The 25543-nt window shown below is 41.9% G+C and overlaps 1 protein-coding gene across 1 annotated transcript in view; it reads left to right on the top strand.

Annotated features, from left to right (window-relative positions):
- Window positions 1-25543, top strand: part of LOC147724659 (uncharacterized) — a 1014146-nt gene that overhangs the window by 247179 nt on the left and 741424 nt on the right. Inside the window, exon 6 of the mRNA XM_086918077.1 lies at window positions 4373-4534. Coding sequence (XP_086774203.1) covers window positions 4373-4534 — 162 coding nt within the window. The remainder of the gene's footprint in view (window positions 1-4372; window positions 4535-25543) is intronic.

Genomic DNA, 25543 nt, shown 5'->3' with positions numbered 1-25543 from the left:
TGTATGCAATTGCCGGCTTCTGTAGACGAAGGCATTAGATATCACCATCTCCCATTGACTTATGGGATAACATGTAGTTTACTGCTTAGTATATTTTATGGTAGAGAAGGATTTGAGTACTACTTTTCAAATTATGATTCGGTACTGCCTGAAGTTCCGAATTATAAGCAAATGAATAAGTGGGACTATTACAAAAAGGAGGATAGACTGGCTAAATTCTTTCTTCCTTGGGACACATTAGATACATCATATGCACGAAGAAATAATCTGACTTGCAAAATATCAGAAGTAGAGAAAAGGTTTATAGCGCAAGTAGATGACCGATGCAGACGGCAGAAGATTCTAAAAATGTCAGGACAGTGGAAAATAGACTGGACAGAAGAAGAGAAGGCACATAAAAAGAAAGGTAGCAATGGTCCAATAGCATTGGATAGAACGCAGAAAGGAAAGTTATGTTTAGCTCGAAGCAAAACGTATTATGAGAGTGAATTTGTAGGTGAAGTTAGTTGCGAGCACTCTTTTAGACTGGAGTACTACACGAAAGATTTTATGAAAGGGATGCAAGCTATTCCGAATGTGTATTTTGTATGTGGGAGAAATGCCTATGTAAAACTTCCAGACAATTGGTATGGTTCGTGTTACTTGGCAATTGTCTTCCCCAAAATATATCATGCAAAGGATTTAGCGATCATAGAAGGAAAGTAGGAGATGCAGAAGTAGTAGGAGATGTATTTGGAGCGATGTTTCCGTTGTTAGGTTTGATTCTTAACGATGTTAAGATTAGAAGGTTAGCGACAGTCGTGGATAGATTGTCTGCTAGTACTGCAAGATCATTAATGTTAGTAGAAGGGGAAATGCAGTCGATTAGAGCAATGGTTTTACAGAACAGACTTGCTTTAGATGTGATATTAGCAAAGGAAGGCGGAGTTTGTAAAGCTTTGAAAGTTCAGGAATGTTGTACTTATATTCCTGATAATTCAAAACCACTTGAGAAAGTTATACGGAATATTACACAGATTCATCAAGAAATTGAAGATTTATCAAAAGTAAATGTTTGGGAAAAAGTAGGAAATGGAGTGGGAAAGGTTGGAAGTTGGTTTGCTAATCTTGGCAAAAGTATAGTTTGGTATATATTTAAGCCTGTATTAATAGTATTAATTTGTATAATTACATTATTAGGATTAGTAAAACTGTTTAAGTGGTATAGGTCGAACAAGTTACAGAGATCGATGAGAGACCAAGAAAGGAGACTAGCTGTTCTACAAGATCAACAGTATAAAAGTCTGAGAACACTTGAATCGATAAAAAGAGGAGCTGATGTAACGAGTTCTGTATAAAAGATGTATTCAAATTGCTTTTAGTGATGACTCCTAAAGGTCATCAAAGGGGGGAACTGAGAGAGCGCAATTTGAAAATAAAGTATATCGTAGCCATATTTAGACGTATATGTTATAAACGTAGGAATGAAACGCATACCGTAATGTAAAGTTGACAACTATAGCATAAAAGCCAACTAACGTGACAATATGGTATAGGAAATGTAAATGTATTCATATGTTAAATATGCATTAGATTTAGAAGGCCCGTATACATGATGGGTAAATATAGAAATGTGTAGAAATGCTTACGAAATGTAGAACGTGCACAGTAGAATTCGTATACGTGTGTAACTTTAGAGAGGGTTTCGGCGAGAAATATAAACGTGGAAAGACATAGACGTGGAGGAATATAACGTGGAGTAATGTAGAGAATGTACGTGACAATGTAACCAAGGAAAATGCATAAGTTATATTCTATGCAGTCGTATTCTATGTATCATATATATTTGATGTAGAACGTATTCAAGTATAACTAGGGCTTTTGCTAAAGTACGAATATATAAATGTATGCCAAAGGTTATACTGTGTAGAGGGTTTCTGTAGGAATGCTGGAAGAGCTTAGGTCATTTGTGATTGTAACCTAACTGACCAAGAGTTCGCAGGAGCATAGTCAAATGTATGAAATTTAGTGGGCTTGTAAAAGTCGTAAATAGCTTGATGTGGACGTGAGAGCCAAGAAGTCTAGCACTTGTTAGATTTAAGGTGACAATGCCGGACGGAGCTTATTGCTCGAACGTGAGGAGAGACACTTTTGAGGTGGACTATGTTTTGACAAGACCATTCACAGGATCTAGAAGGTTAGAAAGTTGTACAGATAAGTTAAAGCCTTGTCTAAGTCATATGACATTCGATCTGAAAGAGTCAATAAAAGTCGACGATGAGATGATGAAGATGACATCTAAAGGAGAAGGGTCAACTTAACGGACGACGCAAGGAATGGACCAATGGAAGAAGCAGGAAGTTGACATCATCGGGGAAAGTCCGTGGTGGGCGTCAAGGGGCGTTCCACCTACACCGTGATTGTGTATTTTAGGGACAGCACCCCGGGGAGGAGGTAGCAATGAGCAAGTGGCAATTGGGAGATTAGGAACAGCGAGACGAATTGCTCAGAGCAAAGGCAAAGGGGTAGATGCCTTGAGCAGATGCGCTGAGACATCAGAGCGCATGGGAGCAGTAGGCCGAGGACCCTTAGAGAGAGCGGATGGGTAGGCAGATAGGGTACTGCTTCTGAAACTTAAGAATTCCTTTAGAGGCTAAGAGAGTTTGAACTTCTTTGGGAGTCAAACTGCTGACACCTTTTTAGAGAAGAAACTTGCGAAGTAGGGTTGTCACGTAGCATAGAGTAGGGACAGATTAACTTGATGATTTTATCTTACTGCAGATGACGCAGAAGGAACCACTTCACATCGAAGCTTAAGCGGCTGATATTGTAATCGATTTTGTACTTTGTATACTTTGAGATTTTATCCTGAGTGGATTGTATTGCATTCAAAATTAACTTTATATAAAACTCTTAAACTTTTATCAGTTGTAAGTGGTTCTTCAGTGTGGCGTCAGTAAATGGGGTTTGTCTAACCAATGTGGGGGTGGTCCTTTCCTCAATGACAGATACGAGCGGTCCAAAAATGACGAATGAGATAAATTATTAAATTAATCATAATCATAATTTGATATCAAAATCTCATTCCCCGCAGTGTCACAAACATATATTAAGTAAATCATGGAAGATTTTTTCAATAGACAGTTAAAACTCCAAGTTGTTTCATACAACATATTTGATGTAAACATTTGATGCCAGAACCAAAACTATGTTGACGCGTTTCGGTGGATCTTGCTTATTATGCACCACCATCCTCAGGACAATGTTAAAAAACACAATAATTTGTAGATAAAAATTGAAACAAAATACACAATCACTAATATATTGTAACATTATTTTTTCTAAAATATTATCAATATTGTCATGGCTAAACCACTCTTTCTGCTATTTGTAGCACTACTTTCCCAGGAAATTAAAAAACTTATTTATCTGTCCTGTCAATTCACATTCATTCATCCTTCTTCTTAAAGCCCATATTAGTTTATGATCAGCAAACTGATACCAGCAAACGGTTCATTTTTATAGTAACACTAGGATTTTCATTTATTCAGACTCATTTAATTCTAAATTATAATATGAGATCCCCCATAATTCCATATGCATACCTTCAATAATGCTGTTCAAATTCCCTTTATTCAATCTAGGAAAATTAGTTTAAAAATCTATTCTTCACCCTTCCTCGTTTCTGAAAGGTAAAAACATTCCATAAGTATCCCAGGTATATTCCTACTCATAGCATGTATGAAATATCACTCCAATAGTTATCTACTTAGAAGTGTGAGTGTAGTGGAGGAAGCTGATACTTTATAGGCGAGCAGAATCTCACAAAGGGAACAATTTTGTGTAACTTGGTGGTAGACGCTTTAATAAAAAGAAAACAAAAGAATTGTGACAGCTGGTCTACAATGCAGTGACAGCATGAGGTAAATGTCAGCACTTTTTATTTCATAACTACATACCCTAAAAGGTCTGTGTTTGGAAATTAAGCAAGAAACTGTCCCACATGTGCTGGGAGTTTTCTCAGCGCTCGTCGATTACTTTTTGGCATTTTTCATGTTTGTGCTCGCTGCTGATCCCAGACAGGACCTAAGCAGGTGTGCATGACCCTGGGAGGCCCGGACTACATAGGGCTGGCTGGCAAGTACACCTGTGGGTGCTCTACGGTGAGGGTCTTCCCAATGGCACAGCTGGTGGCGGCTTCATCATCAAGAAAACCAACCTGCCCCACCCTGATTTATGAATGAGGCAGAGAAGGAAGGCGAGAGAGGGGTGGATGGGACAACAACTAACCTTTGGCAGCAGCCCAGTTATCACCCACCACTAAATCAGGCTGTGAGTTAGGAGCTTTATAGGTGGAATACACAAACTTTCATTCATTTTTTTTCTCAATCAGCTAAAATCAGCGCAACTACTACACGTGGGAAGCAAGCTCCGATGCATTATGCCGCCAAGTATGATGCGGTAGAGGCGCTGAAGATGTTACTGAAGTATGACGCTGACATCACTGCAAGAGATTATAAGGAGCGCACACCCCTACAACTGTCAGCTGAGCTGGGTAAGGGACAGGAATGAACTGAACTGTGAACTAAAAGTATTTAATCAATTGCGTTATTATGATAAGACGTCTATAAATACTCTATACAATGCACATCTAATGTTTTTCAATTGAAGTGTTCATTATGTATTTGAAGGGTAGTTGAGTAGAACCAGTATTCCCTCATTTGCATATTTCGGCTTATGGGCAAACTACATAGTCTTCATGCATACTAAATAAATACTATTTTTTAATAGTAAATGAATAGTAAATGAATACCGCTGTAACCACTGGAATCACACTAAGTGAAGATCTTCCATTTTGGTGATAATTGTATATTGTCTGGTGAATTCAATGTTCAAGTCACTCTCCTGACCCATGGTTACTGATGGCTGTGTGGGTTTTTATGGCGGTACTTACGCAGCCATTTATTTCATGAACATTTTTATTTCCCTCTCTCTCTCTCCTCGGCCTACTGAGTGTTTGCACGGCCGAACCAACTGTCTGAAAATAATATTTATTATACAGTGCAGGACAGAGAACACTTTAGCTCCAGGTATGCTACCCCGGTGAGGCCTTACAAAGGGGAAGAAAAGTATGGAGAGGGAGTGAGGCATCACATGGTGTGCACCACTGGGACACCTTGGCGTATGGTCGCTACTGGTACTGGCAGTAAAATACATTTACATACTATAATATTGTGGCTTGCCAGTTTATTTTTATAATCATCTCAAAATTCTAATCTCTTTGTAATAATATATTGAAAACATCAACATCATTCATGTTTAACTCTTTGAAAGCGAGGCATTTGAAACAGAGTGGTATTAAAGAGACTAAGGGTCCTGTTGGAAATTAAACTTGCATCGTCAGAACTGAAACAGCACCAATTAAAACTGAGCGTTGTTTCACCGTAAGCACGTAATTCCCAAGTATCTGTTTGGAACTGGATGATAAAGTGTTAGATGGTATCCTACTAGTACATGCCAGCACTTTATCAGCCAGTGGTTCCAAATTCTACCTTGAAATGTTGCGGTGATGTAATACCAGGTTAGGGTATTTTAAGAAGCAGGGTGGAGTGCACAAAGAACAATAGTCACAATTGCTTTATTATGCTCCTTGCTTTCTCAAATGTGCTTGAAAACGCACAATTTGTCCACTCTATTTTTAAAATTTCCCAAGGGGAACAATCTCCCCCGAACCCTTCTTATGACACTTGGGCTCGCTCGCTTGCGACAGGACACTCATCTCGACCTTTTACGACTTGCCATTTTCAAATATCACCAGCCGCCACTGATTGCTGGAATTGTGTCGGAAGCATGATGCAACTCTAGCAATGCAAGGGGAGGGCTATGAATGTAGCACTGCATCACCCTTACGCCAGCTATGAGGAAGGCGCAAGAATTTGACACAATGGCGTCCTAGAAGTGGCGCACTGAAATATTATAGATTTTAATGCACCACTTCTATGATGCTTGGAGGCGGGGGAACGCCCACTCTGCATACATTATACCTGCCGCAGGGGTTTACAAAGCGGCGCATCTGCCTAGATACGTCACTTTGTAAATATGGCGCAACATGGCACATTTTTTACACCACCGGCGCGTCACAAAAAGTGGCGCACCAGTGTCCCAAAAATGCAAGGGCTCATAAATTAGCCCCTTGCTGTATAGAGGAGTTATGACTACTTTTGGCCCGCTACAACTACGCCTGCTGCACCATTCAAATCAGGACCGCATTGCCTGTAAGGTAACTGCATTTGTGACTGCCTGTTTAGTAGAAAAGTATTGCAATATTTGGTGTTTAGAGGGGTTCCTAGAGCATTGGGCCCAGGTGTAACTACACCAGCTACACCATTGAAATCATGACCCTAGTGCCTGCAAGGTAAATACACAGTACAGTGGATCAGAGTTTTCATTTTATAACGCTATATTGGCGTACTGTGGTCCTGGGGAAGGGGTCACCTTATGTTGCCTTTGTTGACCTTAGGTCAGCTTTCGATCTAGTTCCTCGCAGTAAATTATGGTCTTTGTTATCAGAGTTGGGGATGGCAGCAGATCTATTAACACTAATTATACGTTTACATGAGGACAACTTTGCTCACATAAGATGGGGTGACAGGGCAGTGTCACAGATTCATTCCTGTGGGCAGAGCAGTCTGCCAAGGATGCGTGTTAGCGCCAATACTATTTTCCCTTTATATCAATGACATAGTGGACTCCTTTATGCACGTAGCTACAGATGCTCAGTGGTGGCTGGTATCCGCACACCCATCTTGTTGTTTGCAGACGATACACTCATCTTATCCAAAATCCATAGTGGCCTCCAACACACCCTGAAGTGCTTTAACAACTTCTGTACTTCGCGGGGCTTGGAAGTTAATAACAATAAAAACGAAATGCATGTCTTTTAACCCTTTCCCTGCTGCCGTCGGCCAATGGCCGACGGCAACACTACCTCCCCAGTGCTGCCGTTGGCCATTGGCCGACGGCATTCCACTCGCGCACAAAAACGCCCGCACCACGGCGGAAATTACCGCCGCGGTTAACGGGTTAATCAGCATAGATCATTTAGGGGTGCATAACAATGAATAACGTCCCCCTGGAACAGGCCAAGTCTTTTGTATATTTGGGGCATAACTTTACAAAAAGATATGGGATGGAAGGGCCAATTGGATATGTCTGTTTTAAAATATCACCAAAATGCAGGGGGTGTTTATACCCACCACAGGTTATCATACACCAAACCTATAAGTCAGGTCATACAAATTTCAGAATCAAAAATTTTGAGTTCTACGATGTATGGGGCTGAGTTGTAGGGCTTTGAAAACCTCAGTTCGATCTCTGTTGCAGAAACAAAGTTTTTAAGGAAAATTATAGGCATTCCACAAAGTACCCCCTCGGGCCCCTTGTTGTATGACCTTGGCAGGAAATCCGTAGTGGACCTGGCTAGACTTCACCCATTTTTATATTGGCGGTGGCTTTGGACCACAAAAGAACTAAAACACTAGGCGTCAAGCATTATGGATGTAATTCTGACAGCTAGCCAAAACAGAATCAAATGGTTTCGGGAAATCAAGTCCCTCCCCAAAAAGAAGGGCATGAGTATACTATGGGCACAAAACATACCGCAGCCAATCCTCCTCATCATTAACGGGCAAATTTATGGAATTTAAATCTCCCCCCCCCCCCCCCCCGTTTTGAGCAATATTGGGATATTATCACAAAACCCTTCAACCGGAAATTATAATTCCAATTAAGGGTAGGCACTTTGCCAATTAGATCCTTTACTGCAAAGTGGGGTAAAGTTGAGTGTGATAAATGCCCTTTCTGCCCAGATCAAATTGAAACAGTAGCCCATGTCCTCTTAGCTTGCCCTGCATACATCACTCCTCAGCGTGCATGGCTAAGACCGATAAGTAAATCACTGGGCCTTAGAAACTGTGCCGTGGCAATGAGAGTACTCTGCTCTGACTCTGCACCATCTATTGCTATAGCAATGGCAACATTTTTAAGCTGGCCATGGAGCATACATATGCGTCTTGTTGGTAGATTCCAAAGCTGAGTAACATTTAAATCCTCTTGCCCACAATAATAGTCCCAATCAATTATTTTGTATTATGATCAGATCTTTTTTAATACCTTTTTAACTAAATGGTTCCGTATTTTTTAAGCTGTTATATGTATGTGCTTTAAGACTTAATTGTCGTAATAAAGCTTTGATTGATTGAGTATTATATAGCAATATTGGGTGTTTTGGATAGGTCATGACAAATGTTGGGCCCTGTGCCATTGCACCTTCTGCACCATTCAAATCATGATTTTTTTGTCTGCAAGGTAACTGCCTGTTTTTGTAGTAAAATATAGCAATATTAGATGTTTAGTGGGGTGCCTAGAGCTTTTGGCCCTGGTGCTACTGCACCTCCTGCAAATCATTACTCTATTGCCTGCTAGATAAATGCACCTGTGACTGTTTTGTTTAGTAGTAATATTTAGCAGTAATCTGGGTTTAGTGGGTCCCTAAAGCTTTTGGCCCGAGTGCCACTGTCTCTGCTGCACCATTCAAATCAAGTCCCTTTTAACTGCAGGGTAACTGCAATTGTGACTGCCTGTTCAGTAGTCAAATATAGCAATATTGTGTGTTTAGAGGAGTTCTGACAATTTTTGGGCCCGGTGCTACTGCCACCCCACGAGCCAGGTACTTTTTAAACTTCACTCACTTAGATCTAAACCCCACCATACACTCACATTTCAATACCCCATCCACACCACACATAGGGGCAGATTAGGATTGCGGATTTCCCGCATCCTCCAGGCCGGCGGAATCCACCGCCGGCCCGGAGGATGCGGGAAAACCGCTGCGGATGCTGGAAAGACCCACCGCCAAATTAGGATGGCTGGTGGGTCTTTGAATCTGTCCGCCGCTTTTCCGCCGCAGTCGCCTTCCGACCGCGGCGGAAAAGCATTAACATGGCTGGCGGTGTCTATCAGACACCGCCAGCCATATTATGATAGAGTACAAAGTATGCTTTTCCACAGCGGCTTTTCTGCCGTGGAAAAGCATACGGACCATCACTTCGGGGGCCCGTTGCGGGCCCCCTGGGTGAAGGGGGGGTGGGGGGTGCACATGGGGGGGTACCTATGGTACCCCCCTGCATTTGCGTGAACAAAGCGGCAGGCACCGCGCGGTGCCTGCCGCTTTGTGCATGCAAATGCTGTGCATGCATTTTTAACATTTCGGCGGGTGCAGCTTGAAGCTGCACCCGCCGCAATGTTAAAAATAGAGGATGTGACCGCCACCCTGACGGTCACATCCTAATCTGCACGGAGGGACCTCCGCAGCCCCTGCGGACGGTCCCTCCTACTCTATGGTGGCGGACAGGCTCAGGTCCGTCCGCCATCATAATCGGCCCCATAGTCATCTCAAGTGCTCCCGCGCATCCGTAGGTCGCAGCACGCCGTATCCCGTAGAAGGATACAATGACCCCGATGATGAAGCATGACACCAAGGGGCCTGTTGGTGTGTGAGGGGACCAAAAACAACAAGGGTGTTCCCCAATTTTGGAGGATACGCCCTATACCCAAGGAGTGGATTCCTTTTGGTTATTTACATTTGTCCTGGGAGAACGAAACCATTTCGATCTATTTCTCTCTCCCCCCCCTTTGTTATTGATAATACCATTCAAATAATGACCATGTTGCCTGCAAGATAACTGCACTTGTGACTGTTTGGTAGTAAAATATATTTGGGGTTTAGTGGCATAATGACAAGCTTTGGCCCCTGTGCCACTGCACCTGCTGCACCATTTAAATAAAGCCCCTTTCAACTGCAAGGTAACTGCAACTGCGACTGGCTGTTTAGTAGTAACATATAGCAATACTAGGTGTTTAGAGGAGTTCTGGCAACTTTTTGACCATGTACCACTGCACCTGCTGCACCATTCAATTCATGAGTTTTGACCCTTGTGCCTGAAAGATAATTGCACTTGTGATTGCCTGTTTAGTTGTAAAATACAGCAATAATCTGTGCTCAGTGGGATGCCTGGAGCTTTTGGTCCTGGTGCCACTGCACCTGCTGCACTTTTGAAATCATGACCTCAGCACTTTCTAGATAACTGCACTTGTGACTGCCTATTTAGTTGCAAAATCTCGCAATATTATTTGTTTAGAGGAGTTGTGACAACATTTGGTACGGGTGCCACTGTACCTGCTGCACCATTCAAATCATGACTCTTTTCTCTGCAAGGTAACTGCACTTGTGACTGTCTGTTTAGTAGTAAAATATAGCAATATGAGGTGTTGAGTGGGGTGCCTAGAGCTTTTGGTCCTGATGTCACTGCACCTGCTGCACCATTGAAATTACAATCCTGTTGTCCGCAAGGTGACTGCACTTATAACAGCCTGTTTAGTTTTGCATTTTAGCCATAATCCGAGTTTAGTGTGGTCTCTAGAGCTTTTGACCCCAGTGCCACTGCACTGCTACACCATTCAAATCAAGTTCCTTTTTACTGCAAGGGAACTGTAATTGTGACTGCCTGTTTAGTAGTCAAAAATAGCAATAGTAGGTGTTTAGAGGAGTTCTGACGATTTTTGGGTACAGTGCTACTGCACTTGCTGCACCATTCAAAACATAGCCCTGTTGTCTGCAAGGAAACTGCTCTTGTATATTAACGTTATGTTCAATGTGCAATGTTTATGTTTAATATAACATTTAAAATGTAAACATAGTGACCAAATAGATTAAGTTGCAAAAATCACTCCGATAATGCCTAGAAAGTGCAAAGAAAGATAGTAAGCCAAGAATAGGAAATGCCACAAATGTTCTAAGGCTAAAGCATCTGCTTAACACAACTAAGTAATAAAAGGCAAGCCTTCCAGCAAGCATACTATTAGAAGCTGTCTGCCTTTTTTCTTGGGTAGATATCTTATCTTGACAGTGAATGGGGCGTAAACAGTGTAAACACCTCTAATAGAAGTACCATAAATGCATGCAGCCAGTAGAAGTGAACAAAAAAAAGTTCCATACAAAAGCGAATAAACACAGTAAATCGGATGGGGAACTGATAAGAGCTCCCTTTTAAGATATATTAAATACATGACATTTCACAGGCAAGCGCTGTGCAGACAAAACCTAAAAAAGAGCCAAACAGTTTGCTACGAACTAACCCTCCACAAGATGAAGAAAGCACACTTGTTTTCTTATATAACCCAGGGTTGCTCCTTGGTGGCATGATTCATCATCAGGCCCACCCCGTTCTGCTGCAGAACAGGGCGTGCTGCGACCTACGAATTACGAATTACGCAGGAGCAGTATAGATGTATTTATACTGTGTAAAATGATGACAAAATAGGAGGGGGTATGCACTTTATGTGGAAAAACCTTAAAAATACCTGTCTAGTAGGTACATTATTATTTATTCTGGCCGCTAGTCGGTATGATTAAAAATGGGGAAAGGAAGGGAATGATAACTATGTATCTGCCTTTTTAAGGATTGACATGTGTCAAGCCATCCTCATTGCTTTTCATCAGGACCAAGGATCTTCCTCCTTGATACCCCTCCTGCCGTTATGTTGGCTCTGATAGCCCACTTTAATAGGCAGGTTGACCTGAATGGGCAAGGAGGACTTGTTTGAGCTCAGCAGAATATTCAAGGAGGGGGTTTCTGCAGTACCTCCTATTGGCACAAGTATCAAATCCTTCATAAAAAGCCTGGCTGTGGCACATGTAAAATCTTTACATCATTGAATGGGATTAAAGAGTCTCAGATCATAATTCTTGTGTAGCCCTTGTCTGGTTACTAAAAGAACCTGCTTGGTCTTACGAGAACTTTGTTTTATGTTTTGAGTCCCTGTCCTGGTTCTAATTCGATTTTAGTGTTAGATATGGGAGGGCACTAGTAATTTGTATTGTAATCTCCACTTCACACCCTCATCTTTCAGAGCTCAAATTTAGTGGGGGTGAAGAATTTGCCCATCTTGGAGTTGCCCTGGCACATTGCATTTTGTGCCTGTTTGCAGTAAGGTAAACACAAGCTACTGAAAAAAGTAGGTAGGCCAGGGCCTAGAAACATTTACTCCATTGGTCAGAGAGCAACTAGGAGTGTGCTGGACTTAGCGCTTTCCGAAGGGTCATTCCCAACTTGTTTGCCTTCACTCCTCCTATTTTGCTGAATTTTTGTTAGCCTTAGGACTGCTAACCAGTGCTAACGTGCATCTCCTTAAAACATGGCAGAATTGGCTTATAGCCAATTGGAATATTTAATGTACTGGTAAGTGCCTAGTCATGTGATACTGTATGTACCCAGGGCCTGTAAATTAAATCCTTCCAGTGGGCCTGCAGCACAGGTTATGCTACCCACTTAAGAAACCCTTTACACAGGTCTCAGGCCTGCCATTGTAGCCTATGTGCAGAGTTGAAAACTGCCATTTTGACTTTGGAAAATAAACCTTTTGCCAGGCCCAAACCTTCCTTTTTAATACCAAGTAGTCACCACTACAGTAGGCCCTGAACAGCCCAGAGGGAAGGTGTATTTAAAAAGTAGGAAATGTACTTTTAAGTTTTACATGTCTGGTATTCAAAAAACTCGTACATTTGTTTTTCACTATTGCAAGGCATAGCTCGCCCATAGGATAACATTGGAATTACCTTAATACATTTAATAAGCTGTAACTTTCAATTGGGACCCGGTAGACAGGTTGAGTCGGCGTCTACAGGATTGTAATTACAAGCCCTCTTTAATGGTAAAGTCAGATTTCTAATCACAGTGCTGAAGAAGCCACTTTTGGAAAGTTGGCATTTTCTTGTCTTAGCTTTTTGATGCCTGGGTCACATGACTAGGTGTAACTGGCAATCGGTCTTTGTGTTTTGGTTCTAGACAGTGAGATAAAGAGAAGATAGGTTTTGGCAGGATTGGAAACTTGACTTAACGAGGGGGAAGAGCTGTCACCTACCACACTTGCACATCACAAATGCTCAGCCTGAGAACTCTTACAAAGGGCTTATCACTTGTCTAGTGTGCCCAGACAGGTTGTGGCCGGAACACAGAGAGGAGGGTTGCCTGACTCCTGGGGAACGGGAGGGGAGAGGGTGGAAACCTCTAGATTTTTCTCCAACTTCAAAGTATGCACTGGTTACACGTTTTGGGCCCCAGATACCAACTCTTCTGGACCTGTAGATACTCTGCCAGGAAGGAGGACTGCTGTGGTGCTGAAAATACTGCCAATCTGCTGGACTCCTGCTCTGAAGGACTTCTGCCCTGCTGTGCTGACCTGCTGACCTCCTGCCTGGGTGAGAAGTACTGGACATGCATTTGTTGAGCCCAGGACAACCAGAGTGATTCCAGGGGCTTGTTGGCTGGCCTCCTGACTTGAACTTCAGGGATAGATGGCTCCAACTACCGCGACCCCCAGCACCTGGTCTCTGCCATTTGTGAATCTGTGATGCTACCCCAGTCCAGAAGCCTTGGAATTGAACCTAAGGTGCTTTGCCAGCATCTGTGAGCCCAGCAGACCTGCTGCATCTCCTCTGCTGTGCGGCACAATCCTGAGCAGAGCTGATACATCGCTGCTGCTGCATGTATCTGTCCCATCACAAAGATCTGCACCACCCTTGCAACCTGCCGCCTCATCCGAACAGCCACTGCGCAATGCATCTTCGCACATGTTCCTTGGAACCGATACATTGCCCCATGAATGTGCGATGCATCCTCGACGCCAGATTTCGCATCGTAAGCCCTCATTGATGGGATCATCAATGACAACGTAGGACCTCGCATCACAGCAGCGCCACACCTAGGAACTGGTACATCGCTTTGGCGGCGCAACGCATCTTTGACGGGGACCCTCGCAATGCTCCGCAAACCAGGATTTAAAGTAATTTGTTCAGCGGGCCTAATTGGGACCCTGTAGATGGCCCATGCTCCATCATGGTTGGCCTGAACTTGTGACATTGTGCTGGTCTGGTGCGTCCAGATATCCACAGTTGGCGCATTGTGTTTTTTTCTAGATATTTTCATTGAAAATTGCATAGCTCGGATTCTACTGATTGGATTTTTGTGGCTCTGATCTTATTTTATTTATTAAAAGATCCTTTTTGTGTGGTGATTTCACTCTCTTACTGTTTGAAGTATTGCACAAATACTTTACACATTGCCTCTGAATTAAGCCTGACTGTTCTTTGCCAAGCTAGCAGAGAAAAGAGTACCAGACACACCGAACCTGCTGCACTTGGCATATGTGATCTGTGAAAAGGGGAAAATGAGGTTGGACCCCTCTCTCCTTGAAATCCAAGGACAGAAAGAGCTTTAAGGATCATAAGTCTGCTCTACTGGGTAGCTCAAGAAATACAAAACAGCTGAAGGGGATATTCCTGTGACGACTCCCACTGGGACTTAACTGTGCCTCTGGCCTCTGCCTGGCACCATGAGAATCTCTAAATAAGTTCCCCTATCTATCTATCTGATGGATTTGTAAAGTCCTGGCTGTCCTCTGTGGCCCAGAGCTGTTGCTGGAGGGCATTCCAGTCGCTTGCAGAGAAGGTAATAATAGGAACTTCTACCCCACTTTTTCCTTTTGAATTGAAGAATCACCACTAACAGGGAATTGGAGGACTGGAGTGACCTGGAAGGTTGATAGGGAGTAACTATTTGTTAGGCACTAAGGGCCAGTCTGATAAAAGCCTCTGTGTGTCATGACCAATCCTTTAAACCACACACATTCCTTGGAAGCCGTGTAACCACGTTCTGAACGAGCTGCAGTCTCTTCAGGAGATAGGACAGAAGACCCTAATATAGTGAATTGCATAGTCAAGCCTTGAGGTGATCAGGGCCTGGATCACTGTTTTCTGCAACAATTGAGGGAGAAGATAAATGAACTTTTTAAACATTTTTAGAAGGCCAAAACAGGAACATACTACATCAGCAACCTGGGGGACAAAGGAGGCAGAGTTATCAAATTTTACCCCAAGACTACAAGCCGCTGGGGCTGGTGGGGGCCAGAAAAGCATTTGGCTAGATGTCATTGTCTCAGATGGGTGGGATAATCTCAAAGAGCAGGAATTTCGTTTTACTGGCATTGCATTTTAGGCAGCTGTTTCACATCAATTGAAAAACTGCTGAAGAACAAAGCTTTAAATTGTTCAATGCTTAAGGGGCATTTTTAACCAGGCTGAGGAGCAAGTGCATATCATTGGTGTAAGAAACTATTTGTATGCTGTAAGATTCTACCAGGGTCTCCAATGGGAACGTATACACATGAAATAAGGTAGGGCTCAATGTGGACCCTTGAAGAACCACAAAGCCCCCAGATTTAAGATCTGACGTAAATGGAGCCATCCATACACATTAAGATCTACCTGCCAAAAAGGAGTGGAACCAGACCAATGCAGTTCCACATACACCTATGTCACCAGGATCTATGACAGAATTTCGACAGACAGAATTTCGACCTACACAAATATCGGCGTAATTATATCGATAGCAAAAATATCGACGCCCTATGTACAACATGGTAAGTACCAAAATATCGAAAAAATAATATCGATGTTAAAAATATCGTTGTCAAATATATCGATTTTTTTTGGATTTAAAATAACATAAAAAATACTGTAAATAATACTTATTAATTACTTAAACATATTTAAATATATGTAATAATGGTAAAAAAAAATAATACATATTTAATTAAAAAAATAATAATTAAAAATCATATATAATATATACTTAACAATAATTACTATTCCCACTCCAGTGGGTGCAACAGTAGGGAAAACTGACCCTGAACCCTAAAAATACCCCTTTACCCAAAAACCTAAAACTGACCCTGAACCCTAAAAATACCCCTTTACCCAAAAACTGAAAACTGACCCTGAACCCCAAAAAAACCCTTTACCCAAGAACTGAAAACTCACCCTGAACCCAAAAAATACCCCTTTATCCAAAAACTGAAAACTGACCCTGAACCCTAAAAATACCCCTTTACCCAAAAACTGAAAACTGACCCTGAACCCTAAAAATAACCATTTACCCAAAAACTGAAAACTGACCCTGAACCCTAAAAATACCCCTTTACCCAAAAACTAAAAACTGACCCTGAACCCAAAAAATACCCCTTTACCCAAAAACTGAAAACTAACCCTGAACCCAAAAAATACCCCTTTACCCAAAAACTGAAAACTGACCCTGAACCCTAAAAATACCCCTTTACCCAAAAACTGAAAACTGACCCTGAACCCTAAAAATACCCCTTTACCCAAAAACTGAAAACTGACCCTGAATCCTAAAAATACCCCTTTACCCCAAAAACCAAAACTGACCCAGAACCCTAAAAATACCCCTTTACCCAAAAACCCAAAACTGACCCTGAACCCTAAAAATACTCCTTTACCCAAAATTTATTAATATTACAATTAAATTATTTCCCACCCTATTCCCCTATAAACCCACAACCCGCTCCAGTACTAAAACATATAATTTAGTTAAAAATATACATAAATTATCAAATAATTATTCTATTAATCAATTAAAATAATTCATTGCCAATTAATATTTAATTGCAAAATAAATTAATCATTAAAAAATAATTATTTAATTACAAATAAATTACTTCCCACCCTATTCCCCTATAAACCCACAACCCGCTCCAGTAGTAAAACATATAATTTACGTAAAAATATACATAAATTATCAATTAATTAATCAATTAAAATAATTCTTTGCCAATTAATATTTAATTGCAAAATAAATTAATCATTAAAAAATAATTATTTAATTACAAATAAATTACTTCCCACCCTATTCCCCTAAAAACCCACAACCTGCTCTGGTAGTAAAACATATTATTTACTTTTATATATTTTTTATTTATAAAAACATATTAAACACATATTATAACAATTAATTTAAATACTTAACTAAAATTTCTAACACATATTAATAAATCGAAATTACCTACATCGATATATATGCTATCGATATAAATAATTTCGATATTACTTACCTTAGGGTCGATATTCTGGCCATCGATATTCTGGACATCGATATTCTGTCCCATCGATATTAGCAACTCGATATAAGTGTAAGTCGAAATTAAAAAATCGATATTTTGACTGTTTACCATGTCACCAAGGTGCTGATGGAGAATGGTATGCAAGACCATGTCGAAAGCTGTGGATAAATCAAGAAGAAGCAGGGCCACCTGATTCCCAGGGTCAGACTGGCTACCGGGCATTTTTAAGTAAACAATGCAAAACCAAATGGTTTTAAGTATGCTTTAAAACCATTTGTTTTGTTTTCTTTATTTAGAAGTACATATGGTTCTCCATTCACAAAACAGCCCCCACAGCAGTGAAATCAGTCCCCAGCTACGCAGGTCACCAAAATGCCCGGTAGCCAGTCCAGCCCTGCTGATTCCTCCGATACCCCGCTAGCTTAATGGTGTCTGCCACCACCAACAAAGTGGTCTCAGTGCTAAAGCCCAGACTGTGAGGGGTGTGACAAATTGTTCTGCTCTAAAAAAGCAAAAAGATGCTGATTGACCAGCTTCTATAACATCTTGCCAAAGCTGGCAGCAGAGAGATTAGTCAAAAGTTAGAAAGGTTGGATTTATCTGATGATGGCTTTTTTAGAAGAGTAATTAGTTTGGCCTGTTTCCAACTACTGGGTACTGTGGTCATGGTGCCTTTGACATGTACTGTTGTTTTTGGGCAAAAGATGAAAAAAATTTGCCCAGAGCTCTAGAGCTTCAGGCGGACCTGCCGGGAGAAGTATCTGAAATGCAATTCACTAATGACGGATTGGACTTCAGCTTTGTCTTGGACCAATCCACTTGGTGTTTCCGACCCAGGCTCCATCGTGGTGAGCCTGAAATTACACCTTAGTCCAGGTCTACCGCGACTATTGACTTTTATTGAGTGATTTATTCTTAGTGTGTTACCCTTAGTGCTTATTCATATAATCTTTAAAAATAATATATACGTTTTCCCTTATTATTTTTCTTTTGTTTTGGTTTGACTTTACTCTGTTCTCTGTTTCTCTTAATTTGAAAATTAGATAAGAAATGGTATTGTGCCTAGAGTGACGTTTACTGCTGTTTATGCACTGCTGAAGTATTTTACACATTTCCTTTGATTTAAGGCTTACTGCTTTGAGTCACGTTACCAGGAATTGAGCACAGGCTTACTTTATTTAATTTGTGTGACATCTTGCAGGTGGTCGCCTTGTCCTTTGAAGCATAAACTGCTGTTTAACAACAGGCAATAGGGATAACAAGCTTTTCATCATTTTCTTCTGGAATATTTCCCTCTGAGAATTACAGTGATTACCTACTAAGGAACAATCTACACCATTGTATTTATTGTTCTGCTGGCGGTCATTACAAGATAGCAGGAATCTAGCTGCAATTTCCACATATTCCAAACTGCAGCTGCTTTCGGAAGTGACGTCAAAATGCTTTAAATAGATTTTGCAGCCTAGTTCCTAGTGATATGATTTTTTCCACAGAACATGTGCCGAAATTAATCTGTATATTTATAATCATAGTATCTCTTTCACAAGAGTCTAAGGGTTTCACATATAACTGGGAGAAGGGTATTTTAAGAAGGAAAATCCCTTAACTGTAGTTAGAAGTGCTTTTCAAGTCAATTTGGAGTTCCATCACTTTGCAAAGGGACTCAGCTTTCAACTGTGTTCTATTATACAGTGGTATAACTCCTCACTGACTTGCAATATCATAACACATGACAGTAGGCCACAGACAGGCTTGCCTTTTCAGATTTGGATTTTACAAGGTGCAATGCCCAGCATGTTTTATTGTTGTTCTTTTATTTAACCGACATTTTAATCATGCGTTTTCCGGCATACACAATAAAGCAGGCATAAATTCTGAGTAACATTAAGTAAGACAAGTTTGTCATTGTTTTTATGATGCTTTTTTGCTTTCTGAAGTAGATGTCATACAGTCAATTTTGAGTGATAGGTCCTACATTGTTTACAACAATACATGCTACTCCCGGTTGGATTCTCACCTACCCTTTAATGACCCACATTCAACATTCAAGATACTAATTGATAAATAACCAGTTGTAATATAATTGGTTCACCATGATAAAGCAACAGGCTTAAATCGCATCCTATGGCAGTGAATGTGCCCCATTTAAGAAATACATTATTCTCTCCCTTGTGGCTGTCTTACACTGACAACTTGAAGGTGGCAGATGCCCAATAGGGTCACATTAGTGCGTCAATGAGTTGATTGTAGATCCAGCTTAGAACAATCGTCTGCAATAGGTGTGAGAGGTACGTAATAATTCCATAACACAGGGTACAACTACCATTCTCCATTACTTGGCTTTCTCTTGACTATTCTGAGGGGAAAGAGCCTAGGATTCAACATCTGTACGAACACCCTATGGGCTGTTAAACGCAAAGCTGTTCATGGCTTGGGGCTGGAAAATGGCTCTATTCAATCTGTGAAAGGTAGTGGCTGGGTTTCTTCAAAGGCTCCAGTTGGTCTTGGCTTGATTAGGCATTAAACAGTACATTTAAGAAGATTGATCAAGTTTGACCAAATTTCGTCATGCAAGTCGTAGTACACACTCAGTAGGGCTTGATCTGTAAAACCCTTAGTGCACAGTATAGGGACTTCTCTTTGTAGATTAATCCTGATTTTGACAAAGTTCACAGTAAACCTCTGTATTATTCTTATTATTATTTAAAATGTATAAAGTGCATTGCTACCCCAAGGGATTTCCCGACGCTAAACGTCAGGCAGGAAACCAGCAGGGCCAGCAGCTCAGAACATGTTTTCAATTATCTTCTGAAAATCGATTGCAAGGGACCTTCTCTTATCTGTTACGTTAAGGAGTTCCATAGCTTAGGGCCCTGATAGACAAACGAACTCCCTCCCACTCATAACGGTTTAACTGTGGGGATCACACATAGGAACAGCCCACTAGAGTGAGGAGGCCATAATGGCCGGTATAATTTGACAAAGTCCTACAAGTATCGTGGACCCGCCCCAGCTCTAGCTCTGTGCATGTAGCACAAGGATTTAAACTGTATTCACTTCACAACTGGGAGCCAGTGCACCCCCTTAACAGAATCTCAGCTGAGGTTCTCCTTTCAAAGCCTGTAGAGCATCCTGGCTGCAGAATTTTGGTCCACCTGCATCCGTCGAATGGAGACCTTGTCCCCCCTCCAAACCCCCCCCCCAATAGAGCACATTGCTGTAGTCCAATCTTGACATGCTCAGTGCCTTTAACACCATCCGTTGAGCTGAGAATGGCAGTAGCCAAATGAACTAAAGGCAAGGGAAGTTTCAATATTTAGCACACACCAAGCCTGTGGCCTGCAACTATTTTCTTCCTGAGCTGCAGTGTAAACCATCTCTTTTCACATTCAAAACCACTAAAATCTTTCCTATTCACACACTCAATAAATGCAGGATAGGCTAAATAGTACAACATAACAGGTAATACAGTTGACTCACTGTATGTGATCCCTGGGCAGTCAGAGAGTGTACGGTGTGGATTTGATGTAGTGATGTAAAGCAAAATGGTGCCCCGCCCCCCTTGCAGAATGTGATGAAGGCCCCCTGAATGTCCCCTATCTCACAGATATTTACAGACATTGAAGGTTTGCCCCCCCACGCCTCCCCCCTCCCCAGCCGTATGGGCTGCAGGGCCTGCTTTATGACCCTGATTTGACGGTCATGTTACTAGTCCTGCAGACAGTGGACAGAAACATGAAAATCAACACATTGCAGCAGACAAATCTCATATAGTACTATTGATTAAGCTAGCCTCCTTAACTCACTAAACACAAAACATATGCATTTTGAAATGATGCTGGCAGCACTGGTCATCTGTGTGCATTGACAGAGGGCAGCTCTAGGTGGGTCCACTAACCATCAGGTTTCCAGCCAGGCAACAGAAGAAAGCAAACATGGAGTGGATATTTTATCTCATTAATTGTGATCCTGCAAAAATGATCATGAGAGGAATTCTTTCATCAAAGATGGTGGCCATGAATGTGATCATGTGGACACCCTGTTAAACCAGGAGATTCACCCAAAAAGCCAGTCGGGCACAGGTTGCTCATTTATTTCTCCACAGTATGAAGTATTCGTTCCTGTGTGGATGCTGCTGTATCGCGGAGAAGCTCTATGCACATCATGCAGTCGTGCTTGTATGTGGTTGGGATGAGCCATCCATGATTTATCCATCTGACTCCTCTTTCCAATAAAGTTTACAGAATGTTAAACAGAGCGATGTTCCAGAAGGCTGATCCACGTGTGAAAGATGCTTCAGTGAAGCAACAAATGAAGGAGGCTGACCTACAGCAGCCAAAGGCATAAGAGGCTTTCACAAAAGCCCTTTATTTTTATTGATACATGGGATCTGACAAAACAGCAAACTGTCTCCAGGCATACCTATTAATAGTTAAAATACATATTACAGCAATAGCATTTTCAAATTTTTGAGGGCTACTTCTCTATTGTTCCTGGTTTGAGTGTTATGAGTGTCTGCACCCCTGATTTACCCAACCATAACCTGGCTAAAACAATTGCTAGATAATCCTTCCATCTTCTGTATATTCTATTGCTGGTATCTGATAGGGCCTTTATTGATACAGACACCTGTCTGGTGGCCACCATCTTTCGGTCCCCCGCCGAGTCCAGCTAGCAAAGTGAGAAATCTAGGCGTCATCTTCGATGCTGGCCTCAATTTTATGGCACATGCAAATAAAACTGCGGCTTCAGCTCATATGAAATTGAGAATGATTAGGAAAATACTACCTTTCCTACCGAACACGGCCGGGAAAACACTGGTCAGCTCACTAGTCCTGTCCTCCTTGGACTATTGTAACGCTCTATTCTTAAATGCCCAAGTCCGAGTGACAAATAAGATGCAGTCAATCCAAAATGCAGCCGCACGAATGCTGGCTGGGATCCCCAAGTTCGCACCAGTTACAAACATCATTAGGGATCTCCATTGGCTCCCGATACGCAGCCGTATCAAATTCAAATCGCTGTGTATTGTTTACAAGTCACTCAATAATCAAGGTTCCCACTTTCTCAAACAGAATCTTCTCCATCATGTCCCAACCCGATCTCTTCGTTCCTCTATTCAGAACCTCTTGGCTGTCCCTCGCACTAGAACAGTCACCTGGGGCGACAGGCGTTTCCTGGTTGCCGCCCCTAGACTCTGGAACACCCTTCCTGCACATATCCGAGCAAGTCCCTCCCTGTTCACATTCCGCAAACAGCTAAAGACGTGGTTATTTGACCAATAGCCTTGTATATCTTCTTTACCCCAGTTGCTGATCCATCCCTTAATTAGCGCCGAGACGCCCACGGGTATTCGCCGCGCTCTACAAATGTCAATAAATAAATAAATAAATAAATAAGATAGAGTAGCAGGGGTTTTGCCTGGTGATACCACATGAAAATAGAGTAGTAAGGGATTTCACTTTGTGTCCTCTCTGACAAATATTGTATGAAGGAATTTTACATTGAACTGCTTGCCTTAATTACACACACTGGCTTAACATTGGGAACTCCAATAGCAAAGGCTTTTACATTGTGAATCCTCTGTTAACTACAGTAGGAAGGAGTTTTACCTTCTGACAAATGCGATAAGAAGGCACTTTACAGTGTTAACTCTCTAACACATACAAAAGGAAGGGTGTTTAGTAAGAGGTCCTTTTCTGGATCTGGACAAAGTAAATACTTAGGGGCCAATTAGGATTGCGGTGAATCCGCATCCTCCGGGCCGGCGGAAGCCACCGCCGGCCCCGAGGATGCGGATTCACCGCTGCAGTGATTGCAAAGACCCCCCACCAGATTAGGATGGCAGGGGGGTCATCTGCGGACGTGAAGACCGTCTGCCGCTTTTCCGCCGCCAGCCATATTAGGATTCATGCGGGAACATGCTTTTCCACGGTGGGTTTTCCGCCATGGAAAAGCATGTGGTCTTTGATGTTTGGGGGCCCGTTGTGGGCCCCCAGGGTGTCGGGGGTGGGGGGTGCACATGGGGGGTACCTATGGTACTCCCCAGCATTTACATGAACAAAGCGGCAGGCACCGCGCGGTGCCTGCCACTTTGTGCATGTAAATGTTAAACATGCATTTTTAACCTTGCAGCGGGTGCTGCTTCAAGCATCACCTGCCGCAAGGTTAAAGGAACAGGATGTGACCGCCAGGGTGGCGGTCACATCCTAATTTGCATGGAGGGACCGCCGCTGCCCATGCGGACGGTCCCTCTTCCTCGGGGGTGGCGGACGGACGCAGGTCCGTCCGCCATCCTAATGACCCCCTTAGTGTTGTAAGAGTTTGTGTAAAACTGTTTAATGTAAAAGGTTCCTAAAACCATGTAAAATAAAAACAGCCAAATATGTCATAAAACACCTTAAATGTAGTTAAACTATTCTATTAGTATAACATCAGATTTCAGTTGTAAACATGTAATTGATCAGTTTAAGAATTTCAGAAGATAAGAGGAGCGTGTAGTTACGGGGAAGAGTCTTTAAAACTGTATACAATTGCTTCATTAAAAGTTCTTATATTTTCTAATCTAAAAATTGGTTTCAAATATTTTCTTCTTAAGTCGAGCAGCCTTGTACACAAACAACATATGTGCTCAATCTTCTCCTCTTGTATGTTACATAAACAATAAATAGTCTCCTTTTCCATTGCAAACCTTGCTTGAAAAAATGCCATCTAAGACATGGCCCGACATTTATTTATTCTAAAACACAAAAGAAGTGTTTGTTTTGTATACATTCACGAGTTGGCACATGAGATTGTACTTCAATGTTTTTTTCAATGTTTCTTAATGAGTTATGTTAATTGACAAACACTCAGTTTGGGTTGAAAGGTTTCGCGCAAGGAACAGTGGGCCATGTAGTTCTGGGACAATTGAGGAAGGTGACAGGGATTCAGCGATAGGCGAAGGATACGGGGAGGGAGTAGTTTGGTTGATGAGTGTAGGGCAGGATTCATTCTCCTGAGGCAGCGGGTCACGGAGCTCAAACGAATAGGAGAAGAAAGTACTTAGGATCAGGTGACTGATGGTGGTCACGCTTTGTGAAGAGCTTAAATGGCAAGGACGGGGAGGAGTTGGGTGTTTGAGTTCGTGTTTGGTGAAACGGTGATGAACAAAGAAGGAGCTAGATCGGCGAGAAATTGCATTGAAGGAAGGGTAGGTACGTGGTAGAGAATATGGTTGGGCAGGTTATAGTGCGCGTTGTAGTGAATTGATATGATTGGACCTAAACATGCACATGGGCATTTAACTTGCGCCTGAAGAATTACATGTAGGGGCAGGGCCATTCCTAGTACTTCTGGGTCCCCGGGCGAGAGTGAAGAAGCGAGTCCCCTCTAAGTGACATCACAGAAAGTGACATCACAGGACTATTGATATTATTTGGCGACACTGAAGAGACCTAATGTGGATATCAGTAACATGGACAAAAAGGTAAATATAAAAGTGAAATAAGTCCATATATTTGAAGACTGTATTAAATGGATTACATTTGTCACATTGGATGGAAAAGCTAGGTGAAGGTCTCAAAAAGATGGGCGCCTAGAATGGCAGATACTTAACAGAGGCGCTGCCTCGCCCCTGACTCTGAGCCAACATAATTGCTGGCCCAGCTGCTGTACCAACCCTATTCTGTTTGCTCCTTCCCCCCACCCCTGCACCCCCAGGAATGCCACCACGCTTGGGATAACTGTGAAAGTGTGGCCTTTCACACTGAAGCGGGCCCCCTGTTATTCATCTGAGTGCGAGGCCCTGGGCAGCTGCCTACTCTGCTCATGTCTAGCACCAGCCCTGTGTAGGGGTCATTTAGTATTAAGTATGTAACGGGTTTGAGCATTTGCTCAGTAACGTGGGTATAAAGGATGGTTTAAGATCGAGGATGGATGTGGGGGAGGGCACCGCGCTCAGGGAATACTCAACAAGGTTGTAGTATAATTGTAGTATTGTTTTTTAGGGGTGGTGGTTATTATGTGGGGTGAGGACAATCAATTCAAGTGGATGCAATTATTATTTTGGAGTTATTATAGCACTGAAATATGATGCAAGCACTGTATGCATTTTTGGAAATTAGAACTAGAAAACAGAACTGTTTTAAGATATGTAAGATTAATAGAGTTTGTTTTGAACCCAACAGCTATCCATTACAAAAGGTCATAAAAAGGCACGAAATGCATTGGAATTTAATGATATCGATAGCTGCTTAACATGACTCTAGTGACCCACATGATGTAGTAAAAGGCCTGGATGGGCATAACTTCCTCATTTGAAACAACTGGGTCAAAGGACAGCCTTATTGTGATCAGTTGAAAAAAAAGTTGAAAAAAAGTTGTGAAAAAAAATCGATGAAGTAAGGAAAACCTTGGATAAACTTGAATAAATATAGATTCTTTGAACAAAAGTAGTTTTGCAATAATTTGCTGATACGCTGTGCGATTGGATTTGTAGCATCTGGTGGCTGCATTGTCTTGACGCTTTATGTGTAGCCACATTCACCAA

Source organism: Lissotriton vulgaris, chromosome 4_1, assembly GCF_964263255.1.
Source record: "Lissotriton vulgaris chromosome 4_1, aLisVul1.2, whole genome shotgun sequence".
NCBI lineage: Eukaryota > Metazoa > Chordata > Amphibia > Caudata > Salamandridae > Lissotriton > Lissotriton vulgaris.
This window is presented reverse-complemented; position numbering and strand designations above follow the sequence as displayed.